The sequence below is a fragment of the Solanum verrucosum genome, unplaced genomic scaffold (assembly GCF_900185275.1).
Source record: "Solanum verrucosum unplaced genomic scaffold, falcon-dt-bn FXZP01000060.1, whole genome shotgun sequence".
NCBI lineage: Eukaryota > Viridiplantae > Streptophyta > Magnoliopsida > Solanales > Solanaceae > Solanum > Solanum verrucosum.
Window position 1 is genome coordinate 3,905,107 of NW_026020129.1, and position 24,431 is coordinate 3,929,537.

Below are 24,431 nucleotides of genomic sequence, written 5' to 3' on the forward strand. Positions count from 1 at the left end.
TATGCTGACAGGAGGGTTCGACCCTTAGAGTTCATGGTGGGTGATCGAGTTTGGCTTCGGATATCGCCCATGAAGGGTGTGATAAGATTTGGGAAGAAGGGCAAGCTCAGCCCTAGATTCATTGGCCCATATGAGATTTTGGAGAGGATGGGAGAAGTGGCTTACAAGTTAGCCTTGCCACGTAGTTTGACAGTCGTGCATCCAATTTTCCATGTTTCTATGCTCCGGAAGTATGTTCCGGATGAGTCTCACGTGATTTTAGTTGAGTCGGTGGAGTTGAGTCCAAATTTAACATTTGAGGAGGAGCCTATAGCTATTTTGGACAGACATGTTCGCAAGCTCCGGACCAAGGACATCGTTTCAGTGAAGGTTCAGTGGAGGCATCGATCAGATAGGGAGGCGACTTGGGAGTCCGAGGATGATATGCGGGTCCGATATCCCCAGCTTTTCGAGGCTTCAGGTACTTTCTTTTACTTTATGTTCGAGGACGAACATGGTTTTTAGTGGTGAATGATGTAATGACCCGAAAGGTCATTTTGGTAATTTTTCGTGGAAATGACTATTTTGCCCTTTCGGTAGTTGCCCCGAGTCCCATGTTTTGTGGTTGTAAAGTTGGTTTGAGGAAAAGTTGGTAAAAAGTTGAGTTTTTGAGAAGTTGAGTTTTTATGAGTTAAAGTTGGTTAAAAAGTGCTTTTTCGAGTCAGTTGGAGTTTCGGGACTCGGATCAGATTTTCGTCAATTCCGACAGTTTTAGAATGTCGAAACAGATCTGTGTGAAGTTACGGAGTTGAAACGAAGAATTGAGGTCCTAAGTTGCTAAAGTTGTGAAATTTTGATAAAGAGTTGACTTTGGTCAACATATGAGGTTCCGAGGCTCAGATTGAAATTCCGAGAGTACCGTTGGTTTCGGGAGGCGATTCTAAGTCTAGAATGAGTCTTGGTTGAATTTTTAGACGCTCCGTTTGAGTTTCGAATTTTTTTTGGCGTTAAACTAGTTTCTTGGCATCTTATTGAATTTCGGGTCAAGGAGTCCTCGAATTCAAATTCCGACAGTTCCATTGAGTCCGGAACGTCGAATTTAGTGAGGGTACATATTTAGTTTGTGTGCACGAGATTCCGAACGAATCCCGAGGGTCCAACGGAGACTTAAACTTTGGTGTTATTATTGTGTTTCAGCTGCAATTTCAGCTGCAATAGCAGTCTTTTTTTAGTCAAAAACCAGTAACTATTTTCCCCCAACTTGAAAAATACCCATTTCTCCATTTTTAGACTTTGAGAGCTCGAAAATAAGTGATTTCAAGTGGGTTTTCGTAAGGAATTCATTGGGTAAGTTATTTCCAACTTAGATCTTTGATTTCCATCGATTATTTATGGATTTTAACATCAAAATTTGAGATCTCAACTGTAAAATTTGGGGGTTTTTGCCTAATCCGAATTTAATAGAAAATTTGAGTTTGTGAACTCATTTCAACTCCTTTTTCGAAACGGTTTTCACTATTGGATTCTAAATTTCTTGGGGAACATTTTTCACTAAAAATTTCCATATTTCGAGAATATTTTTCCGAAACGTGATTTTTTGACCATTTTACCCTTTTTCTCCAAATTTCACGATATTGGTGTTGTTAGATTCGTATTGATTGTGGGATTCCATTTATGAATAGATTGTGGTGATTTGGAGCGTGCTCGGAAGGGTAAAACTCAGATTTGAGTTACTAGTTGAAGTGTTTTGAGGCAAGTGACTTCTAAACTTTGTTAAACTCTTAGACTACGCATGACTACTTTCCTAATTGTGTTGGGGAGTAATGGGGATTGAGGATGAATTTTATTTGTTGATTGAAATTGTTGTAAATGAAAGATGGGGAATAAAACGAGCTAAATGTGTTATATGTGACTTGAATTTGTTGAATAAGTCATGTGATAACTGATATTGAGGGGATAGAAGAGCATGAGTAGGCTATGATTGATACAGACATTGATGTTGAGACAGATGATGTGTAATACTATGATGTGGTCGTGATATGGTTGTGATTGAGACAGATGATGTGTAATACTATGATATGGTCGTGAGATGGTTGTGATTGAGACAGATGATGTGTAATACTATGATGTGATCGTGATATGATTGTGATTGATGACATGTGCATATTCATTATTCATCTCATGTGTGAACTATCTGTTGCATGAGTTCTGAGACACTGATATGAGGATGGATGGATATGAGACACAGTTGAGACTAGCTCCGGTTAGAGATATATGAGATGGACTAGCTCCGGCTAGTGATTTGGATGTCGATGGGATCTGGTTTCGGCGGTGATACATGGTCCATGTGTGGCCCCCATGGGTTCTGATTTGAGTATTCAGCGCGGACTGATTACGTCAACAGATGTGTATCGTAGGACAGACATGCATCACGACTACATGACATCATTATTGCATTTGCATCGCATTTGACTTCATCTTTGTCTGTGGTGTGTGGATTTTACCTATTTGCCCTTCTTCATGTGATATATGATCTATTTGCTCTTATATGAGGATATGAGGTTGATGTTGAGACACTGTTGGATATATCTGTTGATTATGAATTGTGTAGTATAGGTTGTTGGTTCGCTGTTAGAATGAAGTTTCGGTGGTTCGGTTGGGATTGAAAGGAGTTGTTTGTAGCTGCTAGTTTAGCTTAGTTTAGTGTTACTTGCGAGTACCTGTTGCTTTTGGTACTCACCCTTGCTTCTACACAGTTGTGTAGGTCGACAGCTCTATCAGATCCGACTTTTTACTCATTTTCAGATTAGAGCTTCCAGACTTACTTGAGAGGTAGCGGTTCATTCCAGACGTGCCCTCAAGTTATCTATATTTACTGTTCTGTTCTATTCTAGAACTTTACTATGATACTTGTATATTTTATTCAGATTCTATATTAGAGGTTTGTACATGTGACAACCAATTCTGGGGTTATGTTGAGTTTATTTAAAGACTTCCGCTTATCTTTCTATCTTATTCTTGTTTTATTAATTTTGTATCGTCGGGTTTTTGGGTGTTAGGCTAACGTGTCCGGTGGGGTTTGGGCACGTGCCATCACATCCGGTTTTGGGGTGTGACAGTTCAAGGCACAAGAAGTGTACTTTGAACTATAGAACAGAAGATGTTGGCAAAAGATGGCATGGAGATGGTTTATTTCTGATATTATATTACACTGTATAAAGAACAATTTTCACTAATTTATATTTTCTTTTGCAGGAATTAACTCAACAAGTCAGTAACGTTCTATAGGTTTTAACCTTTGGTCAGCAATATCCCTATTTGAAGTGAGAAGATAGAACACTATATGCTTCTTCCTTGTAAGAATTCACTCCTTAGTGTATTATTAATCTTTTTTTAAAATAAAAATACAGTAATTTATGTTAGTTTCTTCACTTACATTACCTATCATAATCTTCCATTGAGAAGTCTATGGATTTTGAGATGCAACAACAAACTAAAAGATAAAAAACATGGATCAAAAAATGGTAGATGGACTTCATGGGGAAGAAGAAGTCGAGATGGTGATATCTAGGTGCACTTGAATTTGAGAAGGCTTGATTTGAAATATGAATTTATTTTTTATATGGTGTTTCATTCTCACACAAAATACATTGATGTTGACTTATTGTCATATTATATTTTATAATACAATATACATATTATTCAACTAATATTTTGTACCAATTTTCCAGTTTAAATGGCTCATAGAAGTAAATCAAATAAAGGGTACTTATACATGCACTTATGATTTATATATATTAATTAAATTAATTCTCTTAAGTTGATACAACTTCAACAAACACTATATTTATAAGTTGGATTTCGGGCATTGGTTGGGGGGGGGGGGGGGTACTTATGCATTTTCCCTATAAGAAATGACAATTAATATTTATAAGTTGGAATTATATTGGTATTCTAATGGCATAATCCTGGTGTGAATAATTGATAACTTTTGGCAAGAAATAGGTATGAAATGTGTGAATAAGAATCGTATGAAACTTCTATACTGATATTACATATGTGTTTTTACTTTTGTATTCTGTAATAACATATGAAATTGTTTAAAAATTACATATTTATTTTTACTTTTGGATGAATTTTGTATGCATAAAAATGGTATGAAATTTGTATACTAATAGAACATATGTATAAAAGTTATTTGAACTTTTGTATGATGTAATACTGACACAATAATTTATGATGGAACAGGAAAATATGCAATTCAAAAAGTGTCGGAGCATAAATTATTGTCGCCTGATTCAAAAAGAACTATAGGGAGACCATAACTTGAACGTTGTAAATGATATGCTGATGTGAAATTCAAGATGTCTAAGATTACGTGCAGTACATGTCATCAAGAGGGACACAACATGAAGACATGTTCAAATTACCCTTCTGAAATAAATACATAATTTATGTTTATTTTGATTTGGTTGTTTAATTGTGCAAACTCATGTTTTGATTTATTTTGTCTTTTAAGTTAATAAATTATAATTTCAGAATATTTATTATGTGTGCTAGTTAATCATTTGTGTATTCAGTGTTTTTCAAATGTATACTAAAAAACTAGGTAATGTTGGTATGCAATTGATATCAATTGGAAAAATTAAGTCAAATCTTAGTATGAAATTGGTATACATTTGGTATCCAACTGACGTCCCAGTGGTAAAATTGAAAAAAACAACATGTAATTGAGATTTCAACTGCAATAGCCAGCCTAAAACTAATTAATGTTTTATCCAATTTGTATAAATTTGGTATCGTATTGATACCCCATTGGAAAATTGAAAATCCGACATGTAGTTGAGATTTCAACCAAATTATACAACCTAAACAAGTTAATGTTGTATTCAACATATATCCCACTTGAAAATAAAAAAAAATAAAAAAATGTAACTAATATTTCAACCAATTTAGACAACCTAAAACAAGTTAATGTTGTATCCAATTTATATACACTTGATATCCAACTTGATATTTTAGAACAAAAATGAAAAATAAAAATGTATGAAATTGGTATCCAATTGATATAAATCTGGGAAGAATAAATCTGACAATGTAAAACAATGCATATTATATAATATTGTTGTCAAAAACTGTAGCAAAAGAAATATACATCACCCAAAAATCAAAATATGTAATTAAAAGTTTAAACTGCAATAATTAATACAAGTTCTATATTTTTCTCTCTTTTCAATTTATATTCCGTATTTAAGTGTGATTTTTTTTTACCATATTTAGGCTAAAATTAGGAACTCCTTATTAAAGATTTTATGATCTCATATATATATATATATATAACACAAAAAATTTCAGAATTAAATATACTTAATGCACCCACAAAAAAATATATTTAGATATAGAAAAACACACCAAAAACGAGTTCAAAATTTCAGTAAAATGATTTTTTTTTTAAAATTCAAGTTTCAGATAAAATAAAATAAAAACGAAATTAAAATTTTAAAATATGGAGTTCTTATTTCTAAATATTTTTTTTCTAAATAAATCAGATTAAAAAAAATAAAAAAACAATATCAAAATTTAAAATAAAGAAAAACATTAAGAAAAGCAAAAAAGATAGATTAAAGAGAGAGAAAATTACCTATTAAAACATACAGCGATATTTTTTATAGAAAAAATAAAATTAAAGGCCACAATAGGCATTAATAAATAAAAAGTATTTGAATAGTAATCAATATTTATCTTGGAAATAATAAAATAATCAAAATAAGAATCAACTAATTAGGAGAAAATCAACGGAAAGATTTATTTTGGCAATTATAAATTACTATATTTATGGAAAAGATATTTTGAGAGTAACGCGAGGGCGGGGGTGTGGATTGACATGTGATAAGTTAAAAAATCCCTTAAAAGTTGTAATAGATAATTACAAATGATTCTCTCTCATTAATATTATTTCTCTCACCTATTAATTATATAACATTATATAATATATATTAGTTAATAATTTATAATTAATTAATTAATTTATAAATTAAAACTAATCTGTTAATACTTGTAATTAAAATGTTATAAGTAGTAATATAAAAAAAATAGATCTAAAAGTTGTAATATTAAACCGTAAATAGATGTGTGGTGTGATTTTTCCAAAAAAAAAAGAGGGTGTAATTGCCTATTCAAAAGTTTTAGTTTTTTCTTGTTTATATTTTTCTCATTTTGCAATAGAATTTGATTGAATCGTCTAAAACTCATTATGGTTAGATAATCTTATACTTATTTACGTAACCAAAAAATTCGTAAATCAACTCAAAATGGATCGAACTGGACAAATGTATGCCCAAATTCGATGTCCATGACTAAGTTTATATTAAATGTAGTGGCACCCATAATTTTCAAATTCTGAATCAGCAACATCTGCAAGTAGACAATTAAACTTACATAAAATTGAACAAATAATACTTGTGTCCTATGTGGAGTCCCTACACATGCATCATATTTGCTAATTTGTTTCATCACTAATTTGACAAATTTGATTTTACCATTGCTGAATATAACAATGTCATTATCAACATAGATTAAATTGTTAATCTGAGGTCCTTTGTTGTTTATGAAAAAGGAAACGAACTTCTCATTAGCTATAAGGTTGTACAAGGATCTGAAAAGAAATTCAACATTAGTGTTAGCCAATAATTACAACATTAACACAAATGGATCTTAGAAATGGTTGATTTGTTTTCAAAAGAAAAATCAGAAAATTACATCCAATGACAGGAAACAGAGAGACTGACAATTTACAAATAACTAATGCATTCTCAAAGTGGATAATACAAATAGATTATTGATTTGTTTCAAAAAGAAAATTACATCCAATGAGAGAGAGACTCACAAACAAACAACCCTACAAACAATTACATCTAATGGGAGGAACCAAAAAGACTCACAAACAAAGAAACAAATAATACTTAGGAATATATACTCAGATACGGAATGTTACCTGTGTGGGAGACTCAGAAGTCACAAACAAAGAAAAAATTACAAATAATAATACTAGGAATATATGTTCAGAAACGGAATGTGAGCAATTTTGTGCCAGTCTTCTCCTATTCCCTTCTCGCACCGCTTTTCCAGTGTTGGACATTCAATAATTGTTAAAGTTGTGAGGGCTGTTAGGTGCTGCAATCCCTCCGGTAAACATTGTAGCATGACACAGTATACTATGAATAACTGTGTGAGTGAAGTTAAACCTTTCACCCCTTCCTCTGGGAGACTCTCTAGTTTGTCACAATAATAAATTTCCAGATGCTTCAAAGCATTGAGACTAGCCAGGCTGGTAGGCAGCTCTTTGAGATAGTCGAACATATAGATTTTCAAGTATTTGAGATTTGCAAGGCTTTTGAACATCTCTTCTGGGAGTGAAGTAGTTTCTACGTCATCGCTTATGTCGAGGGAAGTAAGAGAACTAAGATTAGATGTGGACCTAAAACTTGAGGCATCTGTCACATAAACTTTCAATGAAGGGAGGGTCGGAATAACAAACATAGAGCACTGGTAGATTGACATCTCTTCAAGCACAGGGAATTGCTTTTCTCTTTCCTTTTTCAGCAATCCTTTTAGATTACTAAAGTCCAGTATAACAAGTTTCCTCAAGGATGGAAACCTCCCAGAATCAACATCAACATACTCCGCATACCCGTCTTGTAACTCTAGACTTTCTAGACAAGGCAGCTCACCAAAGGGTGGTAAGCATGAGCAGTTTGTGCAACCGTTAATTGTAATGGAGACAACATTTCTCAAAACTGAGTGATTCATCCACTCAGGGAAACGGGATCCTCTGAAGCCGCTGATTGTTAAAGAAGTCAGATTGGGGTGTGGTTTGAGGGCTTCAATCACTTTAACTTCTTCTGATTCGTATCTATGTGGAATTTCATCATCATCCCAACTCATGCTTAAAGTGTGCAGATTCGCTTTTGCACATAAATTGGCTTCTTTTGCATCCTTATCATTCTTCACTCTCTCAAGGTGTCTGATTTCAATTGAGCCATAGAGATTTAGGTTTCCTAGTTCACCAAGTTGAAAACCTTTCTTCCTTCCCACAAAATAGAAACCTAGAGTCTTAAGGCATGTCAAAGATCCTATCCTTGGTGGCGTACAAGTCAATTCATTGCAACCATCAAGTAAAAGATTTCGGAGACTACCAAGTTTACTTGTTTCTTTTGGCAAACAAGAAAGTGAGGTGCAATACTGTAGATCAAGAGTCTGCAGATTTTGAAGCTTGCATAACTGCTTTGGAAGACTACGCATTTCTCTATTGTAAGAGAGGTCCAGGTATCTTAAATGTACTAGATCTCCAATGGAAGACGGTAACTGATTGAGTTCTAAGTTACTCAGTTTAAGCACCCTCAACGAGACATAGTTCTCCACGAGCAAATGAGAGTAGGAAGACTCCACTTTAGCAAAACCAATGGACATCATATGTGAGTACTCGTTTACATTTATTTCACGGATATTACTGCTTGATGCTCTTGCCAAAAACAGAGATTTAGCCAAATCATGGATGAGATCATGCATCTTGAAATAAGTTTTGCCAGATCTAACTTCAATCTCTTGGAAAAAAGACCTCAAGTATAATTCTTCCCATACTTCATTACCTACATCCTCTAGCTCCATGTTTCCTTTTGATAAAAGAAAACCATGCGCCATCCAGAGGGAGATTATCTTTTCTTTTTCCATTTCGGTGTCTTTTGGAAATACTGCACAATATGCAAAGCATTGTCTCAAACCAAGTGGAAGATGATGATAACTAAGCTTCAGGGCAGGAATAATAGAACTATTATCTTGATGCAAATTCCAAATCTCACTATCCCTTACAAGTTCCCATTCTCTTTCTTTTCTCTTGAAGTGCAAAAGACCTCCAAGAGTCTTGGCTGCTAGAGGCACACCACCACTTTTTTTCACAATCTCCTTTCCAATAGCCACAAGGTTAGGATTCATTTCTTCTTGCTGTCCAAATGCACGTTGCATAAACAACGAGCAACAATCTTCTTGAGACAGATTTGACAATTTATATGGTTGCAAAGTTCCCATAATTGATCCAACCCTTTCAAGACGAGTAGTGACCAGAACAGAAGCACCTCGTGCTCCAACCTTTAAGACTGCTTTTAAGTTATCCCACGTATGTTGATCTTCATTCCAAACATCATCCAAAATAAGAAAGTATCTATTTCCATTCAACAAATCCTGTAGCTTCTTTTGAAGTGGAGCCAAGTCCATGTCACCAAGTAGTGACTTTCCTTCAATAGATTCGACAATTGCCTTAATCAACCTCTTCTCCTCAAAATCATCTGAGACACAAACCCAAATCTTTAGTTTGAAATGCCTCAGTAACTCTCTGATCATTGAAGATCATTTGGGCAAGAGTCGTCTTTCCTAGTCCCCCCATTCCAAGTATTGGGAGGACTGAAAGCTCTTGGGCATTACTAACATTGTTTATCAGGATTTTCACTATCTCATCTTCCTCTTTGTCCCTTCCATAAACTTGTGGTTCACTTAAAACAAAACCTGTTCCAAGCAATGTCCACACGAGAATATTGTTATACTCAAGCTCCATAGGAGTCAGCAAAAAGCAGAGATGATTTTTTTGTATTAGACTTGGGGGCATATCCTATGAGTAAGCTATGGATTTATCTGAGCCCATATCTTCTGACTTACACCATGTGTGTGTATATATATATATGTTAAGAACAATAAATACAAATAATAGATTTTGAACTCAATAAATTAAATTATGTGTTGTGACATATTAAAAAAAAATACTCTTAACAAGTTGAATAATTGATATATTATAAGAATTGTATATTTGAAGTCATTGTAGTACTACGTTTGAAATTCACTTGATAACAATTTTTTTGTATGATGTGCCTTGCAATGATGATAATTTAAGTTGAATATAATCGTTTATTAATTCGAGCTTATATTTTACTCATCGTACACTTATATTTTAGAAGTATTTATACTAATTAGCATTGTATACACATGCAATGCACGTGTTCGAAAACTAGTATATATATATATATATTAAGAACAATAAATACAAATAATAGATTTTGAACTCAATAAATTAGATGGAAGTTGTAGAATTACGAGTCTTAATCTGGATCCACCTCTTGTTAGATTAGCGAAAAATTTTGGACTCATGTTTTCAATAATTGCCAAATAATGAATATAAACTAATTCAATTGTTGTAATACTAATGTGTCTAAAAAAATATTTAAGATTAATACCTGTTTCCGGTCTAGCAGCTTGTCTCTCTATGATCCTTTTTTCCAAATGAAATTTTTTTCTTTCCTTAGCAATTGCATCTAGTTTCTCCATCATCTCTTTCATCCTTTTCCCAATCTTGTAACGGAAAGCGATAGCCTTTGGATGATAAATCCCATATTTAGTCTGTTTGAGTCTTGCTGCCTCAGTTTTACATTCATCTAAGATGTCATCAGCTTCATATGCAGCAACATTGAGTTTCTCCAACCAATTTTCTAGTGGCTCGTCCTTCAGTTGCTTCTCCTGAGCATCATCAAGCACATCTTGGATCGTAGAAAACGTGCTCAAAAGCTTGTTGAACTCATTTTCAAAACCAAAAAACAATCCAACTTCCTCTTGGATGAAAGAAGTCAAATTTTCTAACAGAATTTGAAGGAAAGCTTCAGCCATAAATCTTTTATTGTGGGGTAATCTTTCAACTCTGTCTACAGAAAGTTTTCAAAAAAAAAAAACACTAGTTTTTATCTTGTTAATCTCTCAACTCACGTTTATGAATTATGTGTTGGTGCATTTGAGGGAAACTACTGCACATGGCCATGGGGTCATGTAAAGCTTTCATTGCTGCCCATCACAAAGACTTTTCTTTGTCAAAGTCTTCCACAGAACCATAAGACACGCTTTCTGCAGTACTGCTAGCTCATTCCGTGTATTTTCTTTCCCTTATTGATTGCCCACAGCAGCCCACCACCTACATTTTTCTTGTGTGGTAGTTGAATATTCATTTCTTTTAGCGGTCGTTTGGTAGGCCACATTAAAATAAATAATCTATATTATGTATGGTATTATTTAGTACTATATTTGATAGGAATTTGGGCCTATATATAACTAATCTATGAATTAGTTATATCTCTTACATGGTATTATAGGGTGTATTACTAATACCTTCCATTTGGAGGTATTAGTAATACATTGGATATAATACCATGAGATAAGTCTATGTAAAGACAAAAATATCTCTCAAATTATTTTAATTATTTTGTTTAATTTTTTGATTTTATGTTTTATATTTGTAGTATTAAATTTATTTAAATAAATTAGCTTACAAATTATTTCGAGAAAGTTATTTGTTACTACATAAATCCAACACAAATTAATACAATATTTGAAATATGAGTTGCTTAACATTAAGTGTATATATATATATATATATATATCGTGTGGTTTCTAATTTATTTTTTTTGAACAATTTATAAAATTGCATACATATTAAAACTATAACTTGCAATTTTTATGTGTAAATATAGATGATTTATTCAGTTTTACTATTGTTTACGTCTATTCAAAATCGAGAAGCAATCCAAGTTCCCCTTGAATGAAAGAAGTGATATTTTCTAGCAGAATTTGAAGGAAAGCTTCAGCCATATATATATGTTGAGCTTAAAATTAGATATATGTGTAGATTACTGGAATTGTTGTGAGTTAGCAATGAATCTAAGTTAGATGTTGGAATGAAATATGGAAAGCTGAAACTCAATTATTCCACCATGGGCCCATCTCTCTTTGTTGGAATGTATGTATCCACTATCGGTCAACGGACCAGGTTTCTTGACTCAGCAAGAACAGTAGCTGAAGTAAAAGTGCAGAAAACAAATTGCTCAAAGTAAATCGGGCATAATAATTTTACGTGAAAATCTCCTTGCTCAAGGGAGTAAAATCACGACCCGTCACTATACCCAAGAGAACATCAAACAATGATGTAACAAGGCTTGACCAAAACTTAATTAGATGATTCGACTAACTAACCCTATTTAATATGACTTAAACTAAATACTTAGACAAGCAAATGATCTCCTATCCTTTATAACTTAGGAGTAGATTTACAGTGTAAGCACGTAAGACACAAAGCTCAAAATACAACAAAGACTCTTCTCCAATCTATTAGGTCCCTTTGTTGAGTTGAGCAGTGTTCTTCCTTGAAGATGACCTTCTCTTTGTAAGCTTATGAATTTTTAGAAATTTAAATCTTTGTTTGCCAAATCTTAAATTAGTATAAAATTAAATAAGTAAACACGTGTGCCCATGTGACATAATACACGTTTATGTATTATGTGTGGGTGCATTTGAGGGAAACTATTGCACATGGCCATGGGGTCATGTCTTTCATTGTTGCCCACCACAAAGACTTTTCTCTGTCAAAGTTCTCCACATAACTATGAGGCACAGCTTTCATGTATTTTCTTTCCCTTATTGATTACCCACAGCTGCCCACCACCTACATTTTTCTTGTGTGGTAGTTGAATATTCATTTTTTTTATTACTTACAGCAGCCTAAAATACAAATTCATAGGTGAGTTGTTATCAATTAATCCCATAAATAAAATTGTTAACTGATATATATCTTATTCTTTTGGTTAACGATTTAGTACATTAACATTCGATAACAAATAAACCAAACCATCAAGTGTGAATATCCAACCGAACCGCTCAATAAACACTCTACCTAAACTACTAGTGTTTTGTTGCATAAAAGTAACAAACCTAAAGTTGTAACTATAATATACTTATACAAAAAGTTTTATTCTGAGTTTCAAATGTCATAAAATAATTGTGTGAGACCTTTTATAAGATTGACATGTGAAGTTTATGGGCCCATTTGTACAACTTTTTTTGAAAAAATGGCATAGCATATCCATCTATATTGTAAATTGGCAATAAATAACCACTTTTATTTTTTTGGCAAAAAAAAGTATTTTTATATTTATTTTATCGTTTAATAACCAAGTTTTCTATTCATTGAAACGTCAAATTACTTTTTCCTTTTTTTCTCTATCTTTTCCATGACCTATAAATATTTTGTTTGATTTAAAATTTTATGAGATACTCTTATAACTCTTGTCTTTGAGGCGATACTTAACCCTAACTTTCAAAGAACACATGTCTTGATTAATGAGATGCTCTATAACTCTTATTTTAGATGCAATAGTTTCAAACAGTAAGTTACACCTCATGGGAAAGACTTGACACTACCATATTGTGTCGTGATTTATCAGATATTCTATAACTATTGCCTTAGAGGTCCAAAGACTTTCAAAGAACAGTTATATTTTATGGGCAAGAGTTGGCACTATGATCATATTGTGTTTTGATTTATGAAATGCCCTATAACTCTTTCTATAAGGCAAGAGTTAGACCAAAAACTTCAAAACAACAAGTTACACATTATGGACAAGATTTGACACTACCACATTGTGTCTTGATTTATCAGATATTCTATAACTTCTATCTTAGAGGCAAGACTTAATTAGCCCAAAGACTTCCAAAAATAAGTTATACCCTATGGGCAAGAGATAGTTGATTTATGAGATGCTCATAACTATTGTGTTAGAGGCAAAGCTTAGACCAAGAACTTCAAAACAAGAATTTGACCAACATTTTATGATGTATGCAAGAAATTAATTGCAATTTTACTTTGAAAATTAATCAAATTGTCTTTCAAAAAGCATAACATGACAACTAAAAATGAACGGGAAGAGTAGTTCAAAATAGGTAAATTGTTCAAATTTCAAGGAAATAATTGAAACTTTTTTTTCATATTTACCCTTTCATTTAATGAGGATCTTAACTACTTTACATATTTTAGTAGAATATTTTGAGAATAAACAAAAGGGCAATAGTGAAAAGTAGTCATTAATTTATGTCTTTAAATATTTTTGTTAAGTGGTGTATCAAATCTCAACAATTCACTTAATTAATATGGACTAGAGAGATCGAGTAAGAGTTTATTTGACATTGTTGTTGGGAGACAAAAAAAAACATTTATTTTGAAAGAATAACTCAAATATGAAAGAATATTATATTTTCTTTTCAGGAAAAGTAAAGACATTTATGATACTTTTTTGTCTTTTCTTTAAAGAAAAAATAAACTTCAAATAAAGCAAGAAAATCAGGGCAAAACCATAACACAATTTTTGATGTATAAAAGAAGACACTTAAATTTGTATAAAATTAAACAAGTAGACATTGTTGGGAAAGGCAAGCACAAAATAAATATGCATGACAGGATAGCAGCGGAATAATACCCAAGTCAAAACTTTCCTTTTCTATTTGAACTAAGAGAAGGAAAAATAATGCAAGAATAAAATAGTTTGGGCAGCAAACTAATCAACCAAGCAAGAAAAATAAATCAACACAAGAGATGCCAAATTTAACGTGGAAAACCTCTTCGGTGTGAAGAGTAAAAACCACAAGGCCAAAGCTCCTGTAACATCCGACAATTTGAAGTGGCTTAGAAGGAGCTTGAAATTTGGAAATAGTCATTTTTTTTTTTTTTGGAAAAATTTAGAATCTGGAAAATTAGCCAAGTATGGGAGAAAGTGAGTTTTTGGCCAACTTTGAGTAGTCGTAACTCCTAGCTCGGGATGATTTAGGAGTATTTCCAGTTATGGTTGCGAAGCTCGTGGAATAAACTTTTCAACGCCACCGAGTTTGCTCGATTCTGAGTTCGTATGAGGGAGTTATGCCTTGTAGAAGTTGGGCAATTGGAAGGGAAATCCGTCCGGAAATTTAAGGGCATTTTGGTCCTTTCACAAATCATTTATTTTGAGCTCATATTGTTGTATTAGGATGATCTTTGGATCATTTTTTGTCCCATTTTGAAAGAGAAAGAGTTAGGGTTCTTGAGAGTGAAGAAGAGAAGAAGGAGAAGAAGAAGAAGAGAAGAAAGAGGAGATCAACAAGATCATTGTGGAATTTCGTCGGGGGTGATCCCTATCAAGGTATGTGAGTCTTTCGTGTGGGTTGATCCTTTCCCTCACACACACCAAGCTTATTCTATGATTTGAGAAAAGATTGGAATTCGTTGTTGAAGTTGTTGAAGTTGTTAGTTGTTGTTGATGTTGTTGAAATTGTTGTTGAAGTTATTATTCGTTGTGAGACATGATTGGGTTGTGTATTTAAGTTGAACCTATTGTATGTTGAGGGAATTATGATTCTAAGAGTTATGACCATTTGAAGTTGATTCACCATCAATTTTCAGCGAATTTTGACTGTCGATTCCCATCTATGGGCGTGACCTACGGACCGTAGATCGATTGACGGTCCGTACTGGTCAACCGTCAATCGGGACAGAAGTTGGGTTTTTGGGGCATCGATCTACGGGCACGACCTACGGTCCATAACCTGATCTACGGACCGTAAGTCAGGACCGTAGGTCAACACTTAGTCATTTTCTTAAATGAATTCTGGGGAAAATCTCTGACGCGATCTACGGACCTGCAGTACGGACCGTAAGTCCATCTACGGTCCGTCGATGGTGTCCGTAAGTCCCATCTGTGTCACCAGAAATCTGAAGTCTCAGCCAAGTTTCCCCATTCCTTTTCTCACTTTCTCAAGCAAGTTCCAAAGTATTATACCTATGTTTTACAGTTGTTTCCGACACTCCAAAGTACGTCTAAGCGTTCAAGAATCCCTCCATAACATGTGGTCGAACACCTTGAATTCATAATTCCGATTCAAGGAAAGATAGTTCCAAGTCAAGTGAAGTTAGAAGTCAAGAAAAAGAGCATAGAGTTTCAAGCCGAGAAAGAGTCTCAAGTTTCAAGTCGAGTAAGAGTCTCAGTTTCAAGTTAAGTCATGAGTTTAAAGTTGAGTTCGTTTCTCAAAGTTATTAGGGAACTATGTATTCCCAAAGAAGTTTTGAAGAAATGTCTTTACATTTAAATAAGGTTGGAAACTGAGATTTCCAAAAGGGCCTTCGGGCTAGTTTTTGAGTAATCATCTCATATCAGCAGGAATAACTATGTTTTAAAAACATAAGAGTCGGTACATTTTTGGGAGTAGTATCGAGCACCGAATTGGGGGAGCGTTCTAAGAACCCACAACCCCCATAGAACCATGTTAGCCACCATAGGTAGAAAAGGATCATACTTTTAGATGAATCCTTTTCAGATTAGACTAGTGGATCCATTAGGCAGTTTAGGTCTTATACCTTTAGCCGGGTATAAGATGCTCTGGCAGCATGAGGTCGATCGCTGTATCATCACTATAGCTCTTATGTGATGGTTGTCGGTTAGAGAAACTCTCACAGTAGTTATTGTATTTTCATACACAGAGATTATTGTATTTTTATATACATCAGTTCATTGTATTTCTACATACATTTCAGGCTTATTGTATCTTTGTATACACACAGAGTTTATAGCATGTTTTAAGCAGTTTTTCTTTATATCGCACTTGTTTTAAATTGCCTTATATTGAAAGAAGTCAGTCAGGTTGAGTTGAGTTGAGCCAGGTAAGCTATTCAGTTTCTTCCAGATTTCCTTCTAGCCTTTGTTGCTTAGTTTTCCAGCTCGCATACTCGTACATTCCTTGTACTGATGCCAGTTGGCCTGCATCGTTTGATGATGCAGATTCAGGTACCCCGGATCAGCATCCGGCCCGTCGTTGATCCAGCTGAGCACTCCAGAGTCAGTGGTGAGCCTCCTTGCATTCCGAAGGACTCAATTATTTTGTGTTCTTAGTTTTTGGTTTTATTAGGATGTTGCGGGGTCTGTCCCAACATCCATCTCTGTATTTTAGAGGCTTCATAGACAGACAGTCAGTCAGTTAGTTTTGAGTCTCTCATCTATATATATATGTAAATATTCTATTTTGAGATTCGAGTTGCCTTATGGCCATATTTTATCAGTTGAGTTGTTTTGTAATATTGCATTGCATTGAGTTATTCGGGTGAGTTAGGTTTCCGCCGAGTTAAGAAAGTCAGGCCAAGGGTTCGCTTGGGGCCAGAAATGGTCTCCGGGTGCCGGTCCCGCCCAGGGTGTAGGCTCGGGGCGTGACAGCTCCACTATAATCAACAAGATCACAAAAGTGTTCTCCAAAATGTACACCACAAAGTGCCAAACAATGAGCAACACAACTACAAGATAGCACCAAAAACTAGAGAAACAAAAGGAGCTAAAATACCCAAATCGCAGCTACTTTCACGAGCTAAAATCTGGAGCTACAGGACTACAAATCACCATCTCTCAGTTCTCAATCAAAGATTAAGTTGAAAAGAACAGGATGTCCAAAAATCAGCTCAATCGGACAAGAAACGAAGAGGGAATCACGATTTGAAATTTGCTTCTAGGGTTGGTGCGAAAATCTGCACTTTCTCACTTTTCCCTCTATAATGGCTGCTCTCAAAACTCTTGTGATATATTCACAAATAAGACCTAAAAGAAAGTCCTATGATCTTAGTCATATTTATATGCCTAAGTAGTCGAAATTGACCCATGAAGTGATGATGTTTGATGACGATCTTGAGTTATTAGCTTGATTTTTTGGTTAAACTTGTGATAATTGCATGCTTACACACATAATTAGGTGTTTCAGGTACTATTGACGGAATGTAGATGGGAAAGATGGAAGATGGAAGATGGATCAAGGTTGCACAAGAAAATGACTAAGGCACAAACCACCAGTGGTTGGCGCACTGGTAGGCGCGGCGCGCCACTGGTGTAACTTCAGAGAGGTGTTGATGGCGCGCTGCTAGGCGCGATGCGCCAAGGCTGAAACCTCAGAGGCAGTTTTGGGGCGCACTACTAGGCGCGCCGCGCCAACCCCAAAACTTCAGAAAATTCTTCTAGCTAGGCGAGATGGTGGCTCGACACGCTATCCCTTTTCTGATTTTTTTAGCTTTAAAATTTTAAATAGGAGTTCTAATTTGAGTAGGATTCGTTCCCAACTTTTCCTAAACTTATAAATACATCCCTTGGGCCACATTTTTAGGGTTGGATCTTTGTTTAGTGTGCAAGAGCAAAAATTCAAGTTTGTAATCCTTAACTCTTCTATTTTCCAAATTTTGTATGAACGATTATTTTTTATTGATTTCTATTAGCATGAGTAGCTAAATGCCCTAGTTCTGGGGTTGTAGCTACGAATTGAATGTTGAATATTTGAGGCTTTATGAATTAATCTTCGATTGTCAATTCAAATTACTTTTATTTTCTTGTTTTACTATTTTATGCTTGAGCACCATAAAATAAATCTAGTGTCTAATCTCAAATCAGGAGAGGAGAGATTAGATAGACCAGAGAATATAGAGAGCTCAGTCCACCCATTAAATTGAGGTGATTAGTGTTCAGGAGTGACGCCCAGATGAACACCTTGCTTGGTTATGAAATAGGATAATATATAAATGCTCGCCAGTTAGTTTATCTATCCCCGCTCAACGATGTAGTTAGATAGCTAGCTGGGGTAGGCGGCGAGAGGCGGACCACCCAGACCACACTATTAACCCTATAAACAGTAATTTGACAATTGAAATTAATTCTAAGCCAATGATATGATGCATGATATTTGTTATATGTTGCAGCCCTGGAATTACTTTTAAACTTGCTTGAAACATATTAACAAAGTCGTTCACAATCGGTTACTGTCATTTAGTGCATAATTAGTAGTAGTTACTTAAATAAATCATCAACTCTTCAAAAAGGTTACTTATTACGTTTAGTTGTAGAATTGAGTGAATATAAGTTAATCATAAGTCCCTTGGGAACGAAAACTCGGTTCTTAAAGAATCTATACTATTTGTGCGACCACGTATACTTGCGTGTATTGTGGGAAGCAACAAGTTTTTGGCGTCGCTGCCGGGGACTTAGAAATTGATTTATATTCAATCTTCTTAAGTCTACAATTAGTTTCTTCAGTTATTAATTACTTGATCTTAGCTTGTTTCTTGCAGGCATTGGAGTTTCAGGTCTGGCTCAGAAAAGGCTATCTTGTAGAACCTTACAACGAACCTGAAAGAGTTTTACGCCAGTGCAGGAAGATGGCACGGCAAGGAGAGTTGGGATTAGGTCCGCTGGGTCACGTCGATGATGAAAATCAAGACAATATGAATAACTCAGAAAATTTGAATATCTCGGAGAATCACAATAACCCAGAGAATCTGAATAATCAAGGAATACCACCTGTTATACCTGCAAGACCAGTTCGTGATGTGGCAGTCCCACTCACCTCAAACCTAGCATCGAATATTAGAAAACCTCCACCGGGGGGTAGATTTGAACTTAAGCAGAGCATGGTGCATATTCTCCATACTAATGGGCAATTTACTGGTCTCTCCCTTGAGGATCCTCAAAGCCATCTTAGGAACTTCATAGAGATTACCAATACATAAACCCCAATAGGAGTCTCATCGGATTATGTAAGGCTAAATTTTTTCCCATATTCGCTGTTAGGAGTTGCAAGGCGTTGGTTAGATTCTGAACCACCAAATTCCATCACTTTTTGGGATGGTCTAGCAAGGAAATTCCTTACTCAATTCTACCCTTCCAAGAAAACCGCCAAGTTGAGGGGTGAGATAATAAATTTTGTTCAAAAGCAAGGTGAGGATATGTACCAAACATGGGTGCGTTTTAAACAAATGTTGAATGCATGCCCGCACCACATGCAAGCAAATGAGGTACTAGCTCACGCTTTCTTTGAGGGTCTAGATTATAATGCAAAAGGTATTCTTAATAGTGCAACAGGTGGACATGCTTTGGCTATAACACGTGAAGAGCTCTTCGACTTACTAGATAAACTGTCTGAAGGGAACTAAGGGTATGGGGGTGAAATGTGTAGAACCACAACCCACAAAGTTGCAGGGATATTAGATGTGGATCAAGCTATGACTATAAATGCCAAGATAGATGCAATGCAACATAACTTGAACCTATAGTTTAAATAGTTGGCTCTAAATCAAGCTCCGATAAACATGGTACAACAAGCAGCCCGTTGGTGTGAGGTGTGTGGTAGTGGAACCCATGAAGCTGGGCAATGTCATGAGTAGCTGCCTGAGTTTCATAATGTTGTAGAATAGTGAATGCATAAATCATCTGTTGTAGCTGTAATGGGGGGTGGTGTTTTTGCCTTTTGTCTAGTAAAGCTGATAAATTCCTCCAGATTGTAAGGCATCACTTTCTATAAATTAATGTTCTTTTTTATCTATGAATCTCGCTTTTTCTCTTGTTGTAATTTCCTTTAAGTGCTTGGTGTCATCTCCTCTGCATAGTGAGAATGTTGAATTAGCTGTTATGTTTTCCAAATTTGACATTGATTTTGTACTCACCTAAAAAAATCAGAAAAGCTAAATGAACCATGTTCATCAGTTTCACCTTGCACCACACCAGTTTGCCATTCTTTCAGCAAATTATCAACTATGTCCCCAGCAGGAAGGTTATGAAAATTGGTATATGTTAAATACATTTGGTAACATCCATTAGAATGTAATCCTGTCCAAAGCATGATTCCATTTACACCTGGATGTGAAAATCCCTCTCTCAAAACCATCTCTACATATTTAGCCTGTCATCATATTCACAAAAAACTATTATCATCAGATCATTAATAATACTTCCTCTGTATCAATGTGTTTGTCTGGTTTTGATTTGACATGTAGTTTAAGAAAGTAAAAAAGACTTTTGAACCGATTTTATTGTTATTGTAGATGAAGTACCCTGATCTGAATTTCTTTATCAAGATTCTTGCTGATATCAACTTCTGTAAGCCATATAGGAAGTTTAAGTATAGCCAATTTGTCTAACACTACTCTGATAAGTGGAGGATTTGGTACTGTAAAATGTCCTTCTAGGCCAATTCCTTCCATTATAATTTTATTCCTAATCTTTAATGTTTTCTCTTTATCTTAATTTATTATAGGAAAAATATGAAGAAATATTACGGAAACAAACAACCTCTCAATCTAATATTGATCAATGTGAAGCATACTATCAAGCTGCCGGGGGAGAAAAGAGCGAAGAATATACGGTCTTGAATCTGAAGCAAGAACTTACTACGGGCAGAATCTTTGTGCCTCGTCATTTGTAGAACCTTTAGTTTCTCAATCAACATCGACAAGAAATATGGATGTGTTTGTAAAGCAAATGATTTCTGTCCTTACTAATCATTTTCTTCCGGTTATGAAGGAGCGGGTACATCAAGCGCTTACTCTCATTGATTAGTCTTCTATTTTTATGTTGTCTGTCTTTTTGAAAAGTATAAATTGTGCGCTAACAATAGTTGATGAATGTAGGTTCTCTTGAGAATAGTTGACAGATTGCTTTTGATGTTTTCCACCAAAAGTATGTGATTTAGATTTTGCTATCTATAGATTTTGAACCCTCTAAATATTATTTTATATGAATGTTTGTTATTTTAGAGGTATTTAGTAATTGTTATTTAATTTATTTTACAAGAAAATTGTTAGCAGCAAATTTAATGACGATTTGGTTGTTGCTATAAAAAAATATTGGCGATAGATTAGCAATGAAACATTTTAGTGGCAAATATGCTGGCTCAAATAACAGAATATTTTGTGACGAATTAGTGACATAAGTTTTGTCGCGAATTTATTTGAAATGACGAAATTAATTATGAAATTAGCAACGAACTATATAAGTATAATGACGGATCAGTCCGTCACTAACAAATGGCGACGAATATCATTCGTCTCTAATACGTCGCTAAACTTGCGACGGAACTCATTTTTCGTCGCTAAGAGATTACTAGCGAGCAAAATAGCAACAACCAACAATCCTTCGCAAATCCGTCGCAAATCCGGCTTAGCGACGAAAAATCATAGATTAGCGACGGATTTCGTCAGTCGCTAAATGCTGTTTTTTTTGTAGTGTAAATCCTTTAATGAAAGCAGTTGTAAGAAAGGAGGTGATAAAGTGGTTAGATGCTGGAATTATTTATCCAATCTCTGATAGTAAGTGGGTAAGTCCGGTGCAATGTGTTCCCAAGAAGGGAGGTATGACTGTGTTAAGGAATGAAAAGAATGAGTTAATTCCTACTAGAACAGTGGCAGGGTGGCAAATTTGTATGGATTACCGGAAACTTAATGATGCTACCCAGAAAAATCACTACCCCGTTCCCTTTATTGATCAAATGCTTGATAGGTTAGTAGGGCAGGAGTACTATTGTTTCTTAGATGACTATTCAGTTTACAACCAGATCATAATTGCACCCGAGGATCTGGAAAAGACCACGTTTACTTGTCCATATGGTACATATGCTTTCAAATGCATGTCATTCGTACTTTGCAATGCATCGATGACTTTTCAAAGGTGTATGATGGCCATTTTTCATGATATGGTGGAAGACTTTGTAGAAGTGTTCATGGATGACTTCTTCGTCTTTGGGAAGTCTTTTGAGGTATGTCTTCGGAATCTTGATAAAGTACTTTCTAGATGTGAAGACACTAACTTAGTTTTAAACTGGGAGAAGTGTCATTTTTTAGTAAACGATGGGATAGTGTTGGGGCAGAAGGTGTCTAAATCTGTGTTGGAGGTTTACAAGGCTAAAGTAGAGGTTATTGAAAAATTGCCCTCTCCTATTTCTGTAAAAGGTGTGCGTAGTTTTCTTGGTCATACAGGTTTTTATAGGCAATTCATCAAAGATTTTTCCAAGATAGCAAGACCTATGTGCAGCCTTCTAGAGAAAGAGGTGAAGTTTGACTTCAATGAGATGTGCTTGAAAAACTTTTGAGATGCTGAAGAGGAACTTAATTAAGGCCGCCATCTTAATTGCTCCTGATTGGGAAGGAGAATTTGAACTCATGTATGATGCAAGTGATGTAGCAATGGGTGCAGTGTTGGGACAAAGAAAGAATAAATTGTTCCACTCGATCTGTTATGCAAGTAAGACCCTTGACTCTACTCAAGTGAATTACACAGTGACTGAGAAGGAGATGCTAGCCCTAGTATTCGCCTTTGACAAGTTTAGATCGTATCTGGTAGGTATTAAAGTGATTGTTTTTACTGATCATGCAGCTATTAGGTACCTATTTAACAAGAAGGATGCTAAACTAAGGCTGATTCAGTGGATATTGCTTCTCCAAGAATTTAACCTTGATATCAAAGATAGGAAAGGTACTGAGAATCAAATAGCAGATCACTTATCTAGGTTGGAGGATTTTTCACATGTGAATGAAGGTGAGCGAATCCGGGAAGAGTTTCCAGAGAAACAATTGATGGCATTGGATATCTCCCAAGTGCCATGGTATGTAGGCATAGTGAATTTGATAGTAAGTGGTGATTATCCTTCGGGTGCTACCACCCAACAAACGAAAAAAGCTCAACCATGTTGCCAAGTTCTATATTTGGGATGAACCATTCTTGTTCAAGCAAGATGTAGACCGGGTAGTGAGAAGGTGCATTCCGGAGACGGAGGTTCACAAAGTGCTTGAAAGTTGTCATGCTAGCCAGTATGGAGGTCACCACAGAGGAGAGTGCACTTCTCATAAGGTACTACAATCCGGTTTCTTTTGGCCCTCACTATTTAAAGATTCTATTGCTTTTGTGAAGGGTTGTGATAAGTGTCAAAAGTTGGGTATTATTTCGAAAGACACGAGATGCCACTAGGTAACATTTTGGAGGTGAAAATCTTTGATGTGTGGGGTATTGACTTCATGGGTCCCTTCCTTCCATATAGTGGAAACCAATACATTCTTGTGGTGGTCGATTATGTGAGCAAATGGTTGAGGCGGTCACCCTTCCTTCCAATGACTCGAGGGTGGTGATCAAGTTCATCAAGAAGCACATCTTCACTCGCTTTGGCACTCCAAGGGCAGTTATAAGTGATGGAGGTAAGCATTTTATTAACTATCTTGTTAAAAACCTTCTTGCTAAGTATGGTATTCGTCATAAGGTTGCTACAGCTTACCATCCTCAAACGAGTGGCCAAGTGGAGGTGTCGAATAGAGAGGTGAAGCAAATCTTGTAGAAAAGCGCTAAGGAAAGATTGGTCCAAAAAATTAGATGACACGTTATGGGCGTATAGGACTGCATACAAGACACCTATAGGGACTTCTCCCTATCACATTGTGTTTGGAAAAGCATGTCACCTTCCGGCGGAACTAGAGCATCAAGCATATTGGGCTATTAAGAAGTTATACTTGGACCTCGATCTAGCCGGTAAAAAGAGATTGAATCAACTGCATGAACTTGAGGATTTTAGGCTCCATGTGTACGAGAATGCCAAGCTATACAAAGAAAAGACAAAGAGGTGGCATGCTAAGCACACAGTGGATCGTACTTTTAACCCGGGGGATAAGGTATTGCTCTTTAACTCTAGAATAAGGTTATTCCCCAAAAAACTGAGGTCAAAGTGGAGTGGTCCTTTTAAAGTGATCAGAATGACATAACATGGGGCGGTTGAACTAAAAGGTA

General features: G+C 35.3%; 2 protein-coding genes across 2 annotated transcripts in view; both read right to left on the reverse strand.

The window, feature by feature from the left end:
- Positions 1–24,431, reverse strand: part of LOC125826369 (putative disease resistance protein RGA1) — a 188,488-nt gene that overhangs the window by 125,606 nt on the left and 38,451 nt on the right. The window lies entirely within an intron of this gene.
- LOC125826990 (putative disease resistance protein RGA1) lies at positions 7,027–10,686 on the reverse strand. Its single transcript, XM_049506345.1, is given in 4 exon segments — positions 7,027–7,462; positions 7,517–9,354; positions 9,356–9,537; positions 10,260–10,686. Coding segments are annotated over 4 exon segments (2,883 nt in total).